The 16,294-nt window shown below is 41.6% G+C and overlaps 1 protein-coding gene across 4 annotated transcripts; it reads left to right on the forward strand.

Annotated features, from left to right (window-relative positions):
- Positions 1-1,506: 1,506 nt before the first annotated feature.
- Positions 1,507-14,347, forward strand: INSIG2 (insulin induced gene 2). Of its 4 annotated transcripts, none has more exons than XM_064156357.1 (6): positions 1,507-1,612; positions 5,901-6,241; positions 8,949-9,073; positions 11,649-11,815; positions 12,218-12,317; positions 12,794-14,347. In XM_064156357.1, exons 2-6 carry the CDS (start codon positions 5,998-6,000, stop codon positions 12,833-12,835), a joined length of 678 nt encoding a protein of 225 aa, XP_064012427.1. In that variant the 5' UTR covers positions 1,507-1,612; positions 5,901-5,997; the 3' UTR covers positions 12,836-14,347. The 4 variants fall into 4 exon arrangements, with proteins under 4 accessions (XP_064012427.1, XP_064012435.1, XP_064012445.1 ...); XM_064156365.1 differs by having other exon boundaries at positions 1,579-1,657; XM_064156375.1 differs by lacking the exon at positions 1,507-1,612 and adding an exon at positions 1,700-1,945.
- Positions 14,348-16,294: the final 1,947 nt, after the last annotated feature.

The raw sequence follows: 16,294 nt of genomic DNA on the forward strand, positions 1-16,294 counted from the left end.
GGAGAGCAGCCAGGAAGAAAGGGACCTGGGGGTACTGGTAGATAGTAGCTGAATATGAGCCAGCAGTGTGCCCAGGTGGCCAGGAGAGCCAATGGCTTCCTGGACTACATCAGGAACAGTGTGGCCAGCAGGACAAGGGAGGTTATTCTTCCCCTGTACTCAGCACTGGTCAGGCCACACCTTGAGGTCTGTGTCCAGTTCTGGGCTCCTCAGTTCAAGAGAGATGTCGAGGTGCTGGAATGTGTCCAGAGAAGGGCAACAAAGCTGGTGAGGGGCCTGGAGCACAGCGCTGTGAGGAGAGGCTGAGGGAGCTGGGGGTGTTTAGCCTAGAGAAGAGGAGGCTCAGGGGTGACCTCATTGCTGTCTACAACTACCTGAAGGGAGGCTGTAGACAGGTGGGGATTGGTCTCTTCTCCCAGGCAACCAGCAACAGAACAAGGGGACACAGTCTCAAGTTGTGCTGGGGAAAGTATAGGCTGGGTGTTAGAAGGAAGTTCTTCATAGAGAGAGTGATTGGCATTGGAATGGGCTGCCCAGGGAGGTGGTGGAGTCACCATCCCTGGAGGTGTTCAATACAAGCCTGGCTGAGGCACTTAGTGCCATGGTCTAGTTGACTGGCTAGGGCTGGGTGATAGGTTGGACTGGATGATCTTGGAGTTCTCTTCCAACCTGTTGATTCTATGAAAAGAGTGGTGTCTTCAGTGATAACCACTGAAGTAAATACAGTTAAAAGTCCCACCCTCTCCAAATATTAACCAGGGAACTGTAATAAGATCTGCACTGAACCACTGCAAAAAGCTCTGGAAAGCTCTACCAACGTCTTTTCCACAAATACTAAACATGAGGGAATGCAATGTGTAAATACTTAATTTGTATACATTATCAGTGCAATTAGAAAAGGTTAAGAGAATAATAATGAATAATTAATATGTGCTATATATAAATGAATATAACAGGATTAATCTCCTGTATCTCTCCCCACATATGCAGGGTTTTTGCTACTCTCTACTACGGGTCAAAGCAGATTTTTTTCTGCTCCTCACTGTATATTGTCCCGGACAGGCTCTAGACTGGGGGCGAAAACGTGATTTCTGGAGCAAGGAGCTGTGCCGTTTTTGTCGTGATCACTAAGGTAAGCACATGTGAAAGTCCTTGCAGACGCAGGCACCGTGCACAGCCAGAGTCAGAGCCAGGCTTGCAGACCGACTTTGGAAACAGCTTTCTCTTCTCTGTGACTGAACCGTGTAACATTACACAACCGTACCTGGCTAAACCCAACTCAGCTGGAACCAGAAGCATGCTACAAAAAGCCTAACTGCAGGCTTCCTTTTTTCTTTTTCCTTTTTTTCTTTGTAAGTATTGAACCCCTTTCCAAAGGACCAACAGTTACGCTAATTAAACAGGCTCCTGCGCAAGTTACTCTGAGGTACTCCATGCATCCCGCACGGGCGGTGCGGCAGCCTTATCCGGCGCCCCACGTCAGACCACGGGCCCCAGCCAGGCCCCTGTCGCCGCCCGCCGCCGTCAGCTGTTCGGCGGGGCCCGGCGGGGCGCTGCGGAGCCTGCGCGGGGCGGGGACTGGCGCGGGGAGGGAGAAGATGGCGGAGGCCGAGTGAGTGCCGGGTCTTCGATAGCAGTTGCCGTGCGGAGGGAACGGGTGGGTCGGTGCAGTGGGGCGCGGGACAGGCTGCGGTTGTGCGAGGTGCGGTGTATGAGCTGGGCCGGGCGGGCAGCGATCGTCCCCGTCCTCCCCCCGGGTGGGCGAGCCCCTGGCAACTGTCACTGCCGGAGCTCTGCCTCGGGGCGGGGTGGCTCGGGGCCCCGGCACAAGCCGGGCTGCCAGGGGCACAGCGCAAACGACGGGCGACTCGTTGCTGCTGTTCCTAGGGCTGTGCCTGGGGCTATGAGACAGGTGTCCGCTGTACCAAGGCCGACGGAGAGGAGGGTGAGAGTCCCACAGACAGTGGTTACATCTTCCGCCGGGCGAGGCTTCTTCGGCCAGGCGGGGCCGGGCCGTGTGCGGCCTGGGCTGCAGCCCCTCCGCTGGCCTTGCTTAGTGGGCCCAGCCTGGGCTGGAGGTGCTAATGCTGACTTGAATGCTCCCGGGTGGATAGGGATCCTGAGAGCTGGGGGTCTGGAGATGACTGGCAGCCTGCCACGTCAACTGGCGGTGCTGGTTTGCTCTCGGTGTTGCCCCTCAGAAGGCAGGTGGTTTCTTATCACTTGACCGTTTCTGCCATCTCTTGTGTTGCATTAAATAAATCTCTTGGCCCCCACTACACTACTCTCTGTCTACTGCGTTTATATGTGTCAGAAGTTGTGACGCACGCACAGAGCAGAAGGCTCTTCATGAGCACAAAGAGAACCGGAGAGCACTGGCAGAATGGATCTTCTAATTAGAAGACAGTCAAGTTGACTAAGTGTCTTGAAAGTGTCTGGGGTGATAATTTAGTTGTTAGCTTTTTTTGCGCAGCGCCAGACATTGTGCGCCTGCCTTGCGAATCCTGTGTAATGTTCTTGCATGGTGTGTTAAAAAAAACTTGGGTTGAAGCCATATGCCACCAAGAAGGGGAAGTGCAGCTCAGACTTCATGGCAGGGCCAAGCCTGTAGCTTTCAGTGCGGTGTTACAGTTTTGAGTGTGCGTTTACAGGAGTTGAAGCTTGAGAAGTGCTGTTGGTTCAATATGTGAAGTATATTCCCATCTGAGTGGAAACCCTTGGTAAAATACGAGGCTTAAGAGAGGCATTCTCTATCCTCTGTCTGCAGGCATGCTAACCTCCAATCCAGAAGAAGGAGGTGATTTCTTTAGGAACTGGATTTCCATTTTCATGTAAGGTGACAGTAGTAAATACTTTTTGTGTGCTTGCTCATTGTGAACCTAGGTTGCCCAGGGCACTGAAGAGTCTTTGGGCATTGGTTGCTTTGCTTCATCTCCCCATTGCTCTGTTTGTAACATACCAGAAGGTCTTGGAGCCAGTGAGTGAAGTGTAGAAACTGGGATTGAAACAAATAGGAGCAATATGTGTAGGGTGAGAAACCAGAAGGGAAACTCCTGCATCATGTTAAATCCAGACCTTGCATTACAAACATTCCCTGGCATGTACCTACCCAGATGTGATCAGGCTGTTTACCTCCTAGTTACAGTCTGTTGCTGAATGCTTTGAATGAGTTGCAGCTGCAGTGGTTGTATAAAAGCAGTGATTTCCATGCATAGCAAAGTCTTGTTACATTTTGATAAGTCTTCATAATTAAATATCATACATTTGCCAAATGATGTATTAAATGAATGGAAATAGAGTAAATACAGGTTTGTATATTCAAACTGGTTTAAGCCATAATAAAATTGGGTTTTCATTTGATCATCAACATTTCTAGATGAAAAAAATGTTTAAGTTCTGATCAGTGTTTACATCAGTATTGCTGTGTGGGACAGCTGATGATTCTTAATTAAGTTGGAGATTATTGTATCTGAAGAATTACAAGAAGCAGTCTGGTTAAAAGGAGATACTGGGAGATAGTATAGAGTGGGGAAATAATGTCTGTGGGGAAATTATTAATAGATTTAATCGAAGAGAGTAACTTGAGCTCACTATTTTAGTTGATGATCTTTGTGCACAAAATAGGATGCATTACTAATAATGATTGCTGAGACTCAAAGCTGGGAAATTTCTGGGCTGAAGATGTCTGAAATATCCTACAGGAAGAAAAGGAGAGATACTGAGTTTTAAAGTAAGTAATAGCTGTAGGTTGAAATTCAGCATGCAAGATTTGGGGATTGTACCAAAGAATGAAGGGTTCAGTGACAGGAAAGAAGAGTAACAGAACACAGGATGTGAGCATCTGCTTTATGACAGCGAAAAAAAAAGAGAAATCGTACTCCTTAGTGTGTAGCAGAAAAGCTCATTTAAAGAGAAAAATGCAGATGTGGATTTTCTTGTGCAAGGCTTTGAAAGTTGAACCTAAGATTGTATGCATCAGCTCTGGTCATGTGTTAAAGAAATAAGTATTCAGACTTCAGAAAGTGCCAAGAGCTGTTGGAATGATGTTAAGTGGAGAATCAAGAGTTTAGCTTATTTTCTTAGTCAAACTAAAGCTAAGGAAGGATGTAGTGGTTTAAAAGCCCCTATAAGGTATGGTTTGTATATGGGACCTACATTATCCAGTGATATCATTGAAAAGACTGCTGTAGTTCTGGAAATTTCTTGCCATCATCTGATGGACAAAGGGTGTAGGGACAGGGGAGGTTCTCAGCTGAGGTAATGATGTATCTGTGATTTTTTTACTGGAGGCTAAATGTATTATCCAAGCTCTGCTGCTATGACATCCGGAGGAGGGAGGAAAAAAAAATCTGGAGCACCTCCCTTTTGCTTGAGGGAAGTATGTTGCAGTGCCATTCCCAGCCTTGATGGAGACATCTGTTCAGTGTGAGTCAGGAAATGAAGTCAGATGCCACGGTTGCCCTCTTTCTCCCCAAGATGTGTTCACAATTACAAATAATGCAGGGAATTGGCTATGTAGAAGAGATCTTGTATTCGTAGGAGGACTCTGCTGCTTCCTTCAACTGCCAGTGGGAAATTATATGTGATCATCACTTTTTGTTTTGTTTTGTTTTGCTTCTTGAAACTTCTGAGTGATGGAGTGCGCCGTGGCATGACATTGCATCTTCTGTGCACTTACCTGTAGTATCTTAACTAGCCCAGGTGCATTTAACTTCCCTTTTTGGCTTTACATTAGAAAAAGTGAGTTCTGTGTCATCTGCGCTGCTGTTGCATGTCCAGAGAACTTCTTGGGGATATGCTAATGCCAAGGAGGAAAGGGGATGGATACAGTGGTTTGGCTCCCCTGGTGCCTGTGTGGCTGTAAGAAAGAGTTAACAAAAGCCAACACTAGTTGGCAGTTTCAGATTGAAAAACAACATCAGAGCTGCTTTTTCCCCTCAAGTTCCAGGTGGCTAAGCTGTCCATCAGAGTTGTTGTTGTACATGAATGTGGCATTGAATCCATGTTTAACAAGACTCTTGATGGACAGTTTGTGGTGTTGTTTTAAAAAAGAGGGATTGGGATGGGAATGCTGCCATTCCTGTAGTGCTGGCTGAGTTACTCGTGTAGGACCCTACCTACTGTACAGGTAAGGGGAACTCCTTTTCCCTCTGGACTTGGAATTCTTCTGTGCCTAGTATGTATGGCAGTTTTCACCAAAAGTGCATTACTTGGACACGTATTTCTTTGCGATGGGCTTACTTCTCTGGGTTGCTGAGCTGTTTACTCTTATCTGCAGTCAGGAAAATTAATGTACTGTGGGATTGCTGGAATTCTGACTCCATTCTGAAAAATGTTTTCAGAATTGATAGGTTGGACTAGATGACCTTGGAGGTCTCTTCCAACCTGGTTGATTCTATGTGGATTCTATGTGGAATAATTCACTTTCCAATTGAGAAATGTTTTCTGGCATCTCTTCAAGAAGAGAGATCTGTGAACCTCCGTGGCTGACTTGCAACTGAGGGCTGTATTTGTTTGCTTCTGAATTACATAATCGCCAGTTGTTGTTTAAAGGAGGTTAGAGAAACAATTTATTGTTACTGCAAAGCCAGCCTGTCTTCCATCTGATATTGGTTTAGTTTCTTAACCTCTTGTCTGTGGTTTCACATTGCTAGTTGTCTCATCCCATGTTTCCACCTCTCTGTCTCCTAGTAAACAAAGCTATTTGTGAAACCTGGTTTCTTTATAAGGCATTTTTGCAGCTGTGGTTGGTTCTGCTCTCAGATGACTAATTGCCTTCTTGGAAAATGCACAAAAAATATAGCAGCCATATTTACTATCCCAATCTCAATTTAGTTAAGAGAAATATATTTAATGGTTTTTATATCTGCATTTTTCACACTTCTTTTATTATTTTTCAGGATTTTGATATCTCCGAACTGAAGACAGTCAAAATACTAATTGCAGGTGAATGCTCCTTGGTCAGCCTGTTGGATGTCTCTGGGAACATAAGAAGTCATGGCAGAAAATGATGCAATGCCAACCTTACCAAAAAAGTGTGGCCCATATATTTCATCTGTCACCAGTCGTGGCATGAATTTGGTAATTCGTGGCATAGTGCTGTTTTTTATTGGTGTGTTCCTTGCATTGGTGTTAAACTTGCTTCAAATCCAGAGAAATGTTACTCTCTTCCCGCCTGATGTCATCACAAGCATCTTCTCCTCAGCTTGGTGGGTGCCACCTTGCTGTGGCACAGCGTCAGGTAAGTCAAGTCATGTATGTATGCCTGGCATGGAGATCGAATGTTGAATAAGTAATTGTTTAGTTGCAAATGAAGATTTGACAGATCTGGATGATAAAAAATTCTCTTTCAGAGTCACTGTCCTCATTGAGCTATTGCTGTTCTTCTGATCTCCCTGTCTGCACACAAATATGCTCAGAAGTTTTTGTTCTGCTAACTTGTTTTACTGTAGTAGTGTTGACAGAAATAACCCTAGCTGCCTGTTTTTTTTTTCCTGGTCAGAGTACAAGTTTAATAGTCTTTAGATGGTAAGGCCACTTGAAACCTTGGGGCTGGACTACAGAAACACTCTCTACTGGCAACCCTTAAAAATACCTTGAAAGTGTCAGATTGCTCAGTACACAGTACCTTGTGTTGAGCACAGCCAGCCACACGGAGTAATGCTTTAGTTCTGTGAAGCTGGAAGACTGTGTCTGAGGGAGGTGGGGTCAGGCATGCAGTTTGTGGTTGTAGAGGTATGTTCCTGAACAGAGGACCTTGGTCAGGTTGGTGTAGCAAGTTGGATGATGTGAACATGTGCCATTTTTCCCATGATCACAAAGGTAGTTGAGGTTTTTGTGTGTTTAGCTAGTTTGAGTGAGATGTCTACTGTAAGCAGCAAGAAACAGCCCTTTTTCCTCTTCTTTTGTCTTTGGTTTTCTGCTAGTCTCTGAAAGTCAGTGATCCTGTGGACCAGTTTTATGCTTAACTGAGGTAACATTCTTAGCAGTCAGTACTGGAAGTTTCTGCTTTAGCAGACCTTTAAAGGTGGTATCTTCTTAGAAGTCAGTTATAATAACATTAGGAAGCTCATATTTCTGGGCACTAACAGAAATCGGTAAAGTAGCTTTTGATTTGGCATCACTGTTTTGCTAATGATATTTAATTTTTCCCCCCCAATTGTCTAATTGCTTTGATTTTGATAACTCCTTAAAATGGTGCAACCCAGATGTCATACAAGAGCTTAACTTGAAAGGAGACCCTGCAGATACCTCTCTGAATATGTCTGTTTTGTTACTGTGCCAAACACATTTGACATGCTGTGGCAGCAGTTACGTACATGCTTTATCTGCTAGTAGTCTTAGTCTTTCTGTTGTGTTCTTAAGATTATTGATTAGTTTTTGGTTTCTGTCCTTTAAACTGATTGCCTTGACAGTCATGTCTGCTGAAGGTTTGGTAACCTGCGGAATCCAAATGCATGAAGTTTACAAGTGTTCACCATAATGTTTGCACTGCCAACAGTTCACATCAGGCTGTATCTTATGCTCTTGGGCAGTCCAAGAGCACTGTCTGCAGCTGTGTATGGGGAAGTTGTGAAGTCTAGATCTTGCCAGTGTCAGAAGAACTTTTCTGTTTCTGATAGGTTGATGGATTTGATGGAAAGACTGGATATGGACTGTAAAATGTAGTCGGTCACCTGCTAGACATTTGCACCACTTGATTTTAAGCTGCATAATTTGAAAATGTTGCTACCTTAATTGGCTTTTCTTAGCAGGATTTACCCACGATGAGTTGTTTGGAGTTCTTTCTTCTTCATTATCAGCTTTTCTTCTCCATTTTCTTTCCTTCTCTGCTAATGTATGTAGAGGCACCTTCTGTCATAAATGCTGATAATATACCAATTTTTCTCACCATTTGTATGTGCACAGCCTTCCTGGAACTGACATGAACATTTCTCTGCAGTATGGTTTACTATTATGAAAAGAATAATTTTGCATATTTATAATCAATGATGATCAAGGCTGTTTTCAGAGCAGTCATTTCATCCATCACTATTGTTAGTCATCAGTCTTACCCAATGCCTTTGGCAAAATAAATGGCTCAGAGAGCTTTTTTAGCTTTCCAGTTGTACTGGTCATTTATTTTCCTGAATCTTGGAGACCAATTTCTGGCATAATAAGAAGCATTTGCTATAACATAACCTCCAACAGTGTGCTGGGATGAGGGCATTGAAGTCTATACCAATGACTCAGCCTCTGTCCCACTCTTGCAGCTCCAGTTTAACATTAAATGCCAGTGTAATTCCTCGGCAGTGTGGGTAACAATCTTTTTAGCTGCAGTTGTAGTAGACAACACGTTTATGCAGAAATGTTCAAAGAACATTACAGTTCCCTGAGGCTGAAAGTCCTATTGCTTGCTGTATTTAGCAGCTACCCTGGGCTCTTGCCTTTCTCTCCTTTGTGTGAGTCTTTATAGTGACAGTGAAGAAAACATTATCCAAACAAAACCTGCTTGTAAAAACAACAAAAGAAAACACAAAATATTGTTGTTATAAGCCCCACACTGTCCTTATTGTAGTTGGTTTGGTTTGCAGTTATTTAAGCATGTATGTTTGATATGTGGATTTTCAAAAGCATTAGCCTCCAAACTGTTATTACTCTTTTTGAACTGAAGCATAAGACTGCACATTTTGGTAGAATGCAGAGCTGTTTTGTTCTCCACTCCTAGTTCAAATTGTCTCTGTTTTGCTACTTCTTCTGGGTCGCTGCTGCAGTAGTTGAAGATGCTGCTAAAGTTTTGTGGGGCTTAAGTAATGTAATAGTTTGAAATATCTCTTCTTTTACATTGCATGTTTTGTATTATTTATCCTTAAGAGGTTTACTAGTGACAGTAGTTGACAAAGTCTAGGTAGTCTTTAATACTGCCAGTGCTTTAACTTCTGGGCCTTTTCTCTTTCCCGTCTTCACAGCTGCGATTGGGTTGTTGTACCCATGCATGGACAGACATCTGGGAGAGCCACATAAATTCAAGAGAGAATGGTCCAGTGTAATGCGATGTGTAGCAGTCTTTGTTGGAATAAATCATGCCAGTGCTGTATCCTCTGTTCTCATGAAATTGGTGATAACAAATGGGTTTACCCTAAGACAAAAGCTCACATAGTCATGGTGAATTGTTGTTAAAGATACTGTTCACAGCATTTTTGCAAGGGAGGTGAAGATCATCTCTTTGAGTCAAACTGTCTTAACAGTATTGGAGGTGATAATCATGGAATTGTTGGAAGGGACCTTAAAGATCATCTACCCCAACCTCCCTGCCATGGGCAGGGATGCCTCTGAGCTGAGTTGATTGCTCAAGGCTGCATCCAAACCTGTCCTTGAACACCTCTGGGCAGGGAGCATCCACAGTCTCCCTGGGCAACCCACTCCAAAGTTTCACCACCCTCGTACTTTTTCCTAAGATCTAGTCTAAATTTACTCAACTTAAAACCATTCCCTCTTGTCCTATTGCTTGACACCCACACCCTTATGAAAAGGCCTTCCCAGCCTTCTGCAGGTTCTCTTCAGGTACTGGAAGGCAGCTATAAGGTCCCCATTGAGTCTTCTCCAGGCTGAACAACCTCAGCTCCCTCAGACTATTCTTACAGCAGAGGTGCTCCAACCCTTACATTGTCCTTGCAGCCCTCCTCTGTCTTTTTGTTCACAGAAATGTTTTCATTAGAAATGCCTCAATATTGTGTTTTATTGTACTTAGACTCTTTATTTACTTTGAATAATTGAAGGAGAAACCCTTCTGTGGTATTTATTACAGAAAAGTAAGGTTTGATGTAACAGTTGCAAGAGGTCGAAGCCCAGTCTTTAGGTTACCAGTGAAACACATAAAAATCAGAAGCAGGTAATACTCAGAACTACACAAAACAAGTAAATATTGGCCCGTTCTGAAAACGATGCCTTGATTCAGAGAGAATAACCATTCCTCCCCTCATTCTCTATCAGCAATTACAATTCATCTTGTTTGAGTAGGTTTTACTCCCAATTGTTTATCTGTTCAGATACATTCTTGCACAAGTGTGCTCCAGACTGCCCTTCTTCCCTCTGAATCAGCTGGGAACAGGCAGGTTGCTTTTTATGTGGACTGACACACCTTACTGGCAGTGCAGTGAGTCTTAGTGGTTTTCTGTACTTGTGCCTAGTGCTGCCTTTGTCAGATAAAACAAGGATCTGTCTGTGAAAATTAGATTCCTGTAAACTAATTGGAAGAAAGTTGGTGTCTGTGGAATTCTCATCCCCTTCAGCATCAACTCCCAACAGTTTGTGAAAACCACGCTAAGAAGTTGTGATTGCATGTTGCTGACTCTCCTCATTTCCAGCAAAAGAGAGCAAGTTAGATGAAGGATCTGGGAGCTCACTGAAGAGATTTGAAACCTCACATGAGTTTGTTCCCACCAGCTGTCTTATCCGGTATAGCCAGTTGAGCTGGAGGTGCTAAGGTTCAGAGTCATTCCCACTGTCCCTTGCGAACCTTGCTCTCCTTGCCAATGATACCTTAATCTCATCATGTGGTTCCCTGGACCATACCTGTTGCGTAAGCACGTGAAACTTCGGCACTTGTAAGAAATACAGGAGAATGGAGGGCTTCTCTTTGCATGGCTCACGTTATTTACACCAAACTTTCTTGCAGTTTTATAACAGTTGTAACACATATTCCAGGACATCATTAGAATCATAGAATCAACCAGATTAGTGCACTGTTTATGTTTCCTCCTTGGCAGCTCTCCAGCCTATCTGTTCAGCTTATTCCAGCTCTGCATGTAGCTGTATTTGGAGTGGCTTTTGGTCTTGTTCGGCCTTTTTTTCTCATCTTGTAATTATTTATTTCAGTTAGTTGAATTCCTTTCTCATTTCCTCTAGATCCTTCTCTATGTCTGTTTGAGAAAATAGGGCATATGTTGTCACTCCATGAATTTTCATCCAGGCTTATGAAACTTGGCAGCCTCCTTTTCCGTAATCTCTTTTGGATAGGAGTGGTGAGGATGAGTTGGCATTGCCAAAACATTGTGAATGTGAAACACTACAAAAATATTTGGAGTGACTTCACACTTTAATCACAGAGTTGACAAAACCAATTTTCAGTGTTGATTTACACAAATAACTTTTGCAGTAATAATATTTACATTTTGTGGAAAAACATTTTTGTTGTTTGGCCTAATGTTATCTAGTGTGTAAATGAAACAAAACTGCAAAAGTGATAAATGCTTTTTTGCAGTAAATCTCTGCCATTTGGAGGAATCTAATGCTGGATTGAAGATTCCATGGTTAATGTGGTAAAGGACCACATAAATGTGAGATGTCCTTACTCTGAACAGTAATGTGCATTGTAAGTCAGTATAAAACTCTTGTCTGTTAAGCATATAGTCTCATTGCGCTATTACAGTGCTGAGACCCTAAAAATGTAAAGAAGAATCATACATTTTTAGTTTCATGATATATTTGCAACACTTAGAAGGCTTACTTACACATATCTGATGTGTGTGATAGCTGATAACAGCTACTGCTGGGTTTTTTATGTTGTGGGTTATTTTTCCCTGTTGTACCAAAATGCATTAAACGGAACAAAGAAAGCTGCTTTACATTTGTATGTGATAATTCCTTATCCTTAACAATTATCACAGAAAGTGGATTTTGCCAACAACTTCCAGTTATCTCTCACATTAGCAGCCCTGTCGATTGGGCTGTGGTGGACGTTTGATAGATCACGAAGTGGCTTTGGTCTTGGAGTAGGAATTGCTTTCCTCGCTACATTGGTGTCACAGCTTCTGGTCTACAATGGAGTGTATCAGTAAGTATTTACTCCATTAAGGTTAAATGGTGGCCCCTGAAGATATTACAAAATGAGAATAACTGAAAGGGTAATTTGAGATGGTTTCCAAAGCTGCCAGCCCTCAAACTTGAATATAATGTAAATTGGACATGAAAACTTTTACATATTTGTGGAACTTTTAGTTGAAGTTGTGTATCCTAATGAAATTGCAGCCTTATCAACAGCATAATATGCTTTTTTTAGTTGAACAAATGGGATTATAATCAGTAAGAAGCCTCCTTTGTAATTTGTTGCAAGCAATTAGATTCTATAATACACATATGTTTTTGAGTTGAAATCTTCTATTATTTAATTTTGTGCATTTGTCTCATGTAATTGGAGGACTCAACACTGAGCTCAAAAATGTGTGCTCTTCTCCAGATACACATCTCCAGATTTCCTTTATGTTCGTTCCTGGTTGCCATGTATATTTTTTGCTGGTGGAATAACTATGGGCAATATTGGCAGGCAGCTAGCAATGGTAAGTTTGGATGGGATTGGTTGATCACCTTCTATTAAAAGTTTTAATCCACATGTCATTCCTTCCTTCATTTGTAGCAGGCAGCTGCTTGGCTTGTGAGTGTGGATTAAGGTAGAAATTGGTAATTGTTGCGTCTTTGATCTGGGTAGTGAGCCATTAATACTGTCATTCAGAGCACAGCCCATGGCTGTTCTGTGTGCTCAGTTGCATCCTTCTAGTCCTCTAAAGATGGGGAGCTACATGAGCACTCTGGGGAGAAGTCAGGCCATCCCCTAAGTCTGACCTGCCCTTTCTGCTGCTCAAGGAGATGGCAGTTGAAGCCAAGTGTGTGCACAGAACTGAGGGGGACCAAACTTAGCTGAATGTAGTGTAAGCTAAGACATACAATATTTTATCACCCACTTTATGGAAATAGCAGTCTTTTTAATTAGTTACATAAATTAATTTTACTAATTTTGTCAACTTCTGTTTTTCAGTATGAATGCAAAGTCATTGCAGAGAAGTCTCACGAGGACTGAGGAGAAACAATACACACCTTTTAAGTGGAAAATATCTGACAGATGACTGTTGGAAGAGCATAAAGAACACTTGACTATAAAATTGCCAAAATGCAATTTTTTTTCCCCTTGAGTGGTGTACTTTACTGCAATCTGTGATTGCTGCTTCTTTAGAAACTTTCATGTCTGATTTTGATTACTGTGAAGGTACAATAGTATGCAATAAATTTGACAATATAGGTTCAATTATAGGATTCTTTTTTTTCTGAATCTAAAGTGATTTTACCATAAATTCTTGGCTGTCCATAATGTTGCAGTGCCAAACTGAACCTTTGCACTATGTTTCTGTAGCTGAAATTCCTGCTTCACTTTATCTTGAAAGTTTTGAGGAATTTGTTCTTAATGGCTCAGTGAAAGAAGGATTCAGATTTAGGTTTCCACGATGATAACCTATAGTATCTTTATGAAAGTCATGTATTGCAGGTGAGCTTTGCAATAAGTAACTGTTTCTGCCTGTTAACACCCTGTATGACTCTTCTTGCATCACAGGTGAAGCAACTTCAGTTAAACTGTTTGGGTTATTGCCATACCATTTCATTTGTTTGTGGTATGTGCCCAGTATCACAGAATACAGAAATGGAAACTAAGGCTGGAAATTTACTATATTTTCCCCTACTATAATGAGTATATATGTTTATGTATGAGTTTATGTGGACAGATTCTGGAATCTATTTGTTGTGTTGAGTAACACAATGCAATTTGGGTCATTCTTGTACAATCCCTTAAGCTGACTTCTGCTGATCCCTTAATAAAAAATAGGGAGTGTTTATTGCAGAACTTAATTCTACTGAAGTAAATCAGCCAGTACCATATAGTGTCATAAAATCCTCCATTACCGACATTACTCTTGGTAGTTCTTGTCTACTGCCTGCTCTGTTTGCAGGGATCAGCAGAGGGGGGCAAGGCCGTATCTTAGGTACTGATGTAGCTCTTACTGCTCTGACTGTGGTCCAGGCAACCATAAATGTGTTTGTTCTTATAACAGTTTTCTGAGGTGGAGAAATACCCATAATTTAGAGGTGCCTGTGCACAGAAAGTCTGATAGGATGAAAAGCTCATAGAGGCTGTGTGCTAATTGATTGCCTTCTTAAGAGGGATTTTAATGTGCAGCCTGTATTTGGGGGCATACATGAAATTTCCTACTGACTTTGTAGCTGCCTTGTAAGATGATGAGATGAAAGAATTTGTGCAAGAAGGCAGAAAGCAGACTTCAGGAAGACACTGCTAACCTGTGATAGTGGTGAATTTGGAATGGGATGTCTCTGCTTTGTGTTCCCTTTCTGTCTCTGTGCTGCTGATGTTTTAATGTATTTGTTTTCCTTTTTTTTGTCTTGAAGTACTACTTTTCAAATCTTCTATGAAAGGTTTATAAGACATGTTACAGTCACCAAGGGAGGCTGGAGTTGGTCCAAAGAACAAATAGATGTTTAGACCAATTTTTATTAATAAATGTGTGTATGCATTGTACACAAAGCTTGAAATGGGCAACTGTTTTTCAGTCTTACATGTTTATCTTTTAAGTCTGAAAAGTATGCAGTGGAGCTCTTCTGAATGTGTTGCAATGAAAGAGCTGGTCACAAAAGCCAAATTTCCTGAATGGGGAAATGTAACAACAGAAAATAAGTGAATGATATATAAAGTTTGGTTCTGTAGCTCTACAAAGTTTCATCAGCTTATCATGGTTCCATGATAATTCAACATCTGAAGCACATTTTTGTTAGTTAATGTTTCAGGAAAACACTTAGAGATGCACTTTGCTTTAGGCAGAGATTAATGTTTTATAGAAGGTTACTGACTAGAGATTTTCTTTTAATCAAACCATACAGCATTAAGAAGCATTTTATTAATTAGCTCAAGAAACTGTTAGGGCATGGACTAAGGATGAGTTTCTTTATGCAGGCACTGGCATTTCACTGAAAACTTTTGAGTCCCTTTCCTTACACTATTTTGCCTCATCTACCTCTGTTACTTAAACAAATGGCTTCAGCTTGGTGGGCAGTGCATTAAGTCCCTCTTGAATTAACAGGGCATGAATGGCACAAAAAATCCAATGTTTCTTATCCTGATTGTACGGAATAACATGGTACCTCAGTAGCCAGTGTGCTGACTTGGCAAACCACTTAGTTTCATCATGACCAATAAGTGTGTACAACTGGAGATGAGTAATTGTTATTAGCTTGGCAGTAGAACTGCTTTTACCTGCTAGTTTAAATACGTACACAGGAGGAGCCTTGTGTATGTTACAGTGTGCAGTATGTGAGAAGTGGTTATTGTGCATCTCCAGCACCCACTTTATGACACTTCACACTTGGGTTCATCAGCCTGTGCTGTCCACCAATTCTTTTAAATTTCCTTTTGGAAATTTTGAGCACGTTGTGCAATGGCAGTAATTGCCCAAAATAAATTTGGATGGAGTCCTTTATGTGGTTTACCATTTTAATTCTAATTTTACTAAAGTTGCTACAGGAATTGCATCTTGGATGTTGCATTTTTTTCAAGCTGCATTTTAGTTTTATGGCTGATGGTGTTCAAACCCTGAAAAAGGTTCATGATGAGAATGCTGACACGGCCTTAACTGTAGTAGTGTGAACATGCTGCTACTGTGTAGTGTCTAGCTATAACGTTAGACTGCCTTTAAAATGTTGTTCCACAGAGAATAAGGTATATTTGAGATACAACTTGATAAGCATGATAACCTCTTCACTAATTAAGCATTATAAAGTCTCTGCTTTTTAAATTGGCAAATTGCTGTTAAAAGCAAAATGTGCATTAAATACATTTGCAACCTTGTTTGATAAGTTCCTTCTTTCTTTAGGAAACTATACTGATTTTTAAAATAGGCTTCATTACCTTCTATCAGCAATTTTATACTAATTTTGACTGTTTTACTGGTATATTGGTAGCACAAAACACCTGTCTAGAAATACTAAGAAGGCAGGCAAGATCGAATTAACAGTGATTCTATTGTAATTAGCAAGCTGAGCAGCCTTGGAAAATTTACCCTTTTGAATCTGCAATGGGAATATTTAAACTGGGGGAAAATAAGCCAGATAACTTCAGTCACAATGCAGAAAATAAAGATTTAGCTTTAAATAGCCACAATGAATATGAAAAAACCCACCACATATGGCAGGGAATTCTGTAATATATTTGTATTTATTACTGTTCCGGTCAGGATATGAACTGAATATTACTCTGGTATTCACAGGCTCGATGTTCTTAGTGCCCATCACTTGGTCTCAAAAAAAAAGCTATAACAAATAGGAGATTCAGAAATGTGCAATTACTATGCCTCCAGGCAGAGAGGTCTGTCAATATTTGAGATGCAGTGTCCGCAGCAGGACAGCACCATGGGAAAGACAGCATGTTGGAAAGAGCACAGGGGATGAATGGAAAATACCGGTATTTGTATTGGCAACC

This window comes from Pogoniulus pusillus, chromosome 2, assembly GCF_015220805.1.
Source record: "Pogoniulus pusillus isolate bPogPus1 chromosome 2, bPogPus1.pri, whole genome shotgun sequence".
In the NCBI taxonomy this organism is placed as follows: Eukaryota; Metazoa; Chordata; class Aves; order Piciformes; family Lybiidae; genus Pogoniulus; species Pogoniulus pusillus.

Coding starts and splice junctions, on each gene's coding strand:
- INSIG2 (XM_064156357.1), top strand. CDS start 5,998: ATGGCAGAAAATGATGCAATGCCAACCTTACCAAAAAAGTGTGGCCCA. Junction 9,074..11,648: donor GAATAAATCATGCCAGTGCT/GTATCCTCTGTT, acceptor CAATTATCACAG/AAAGTGGATTTTGCCAACAA. Junction 11,816..12,217: donor GTCTACAATGGAGTGTATCA/GTAAGTATTTAC, acceptor GCTCTTCTCCAG/ATACACATCTCCAGATTTCC.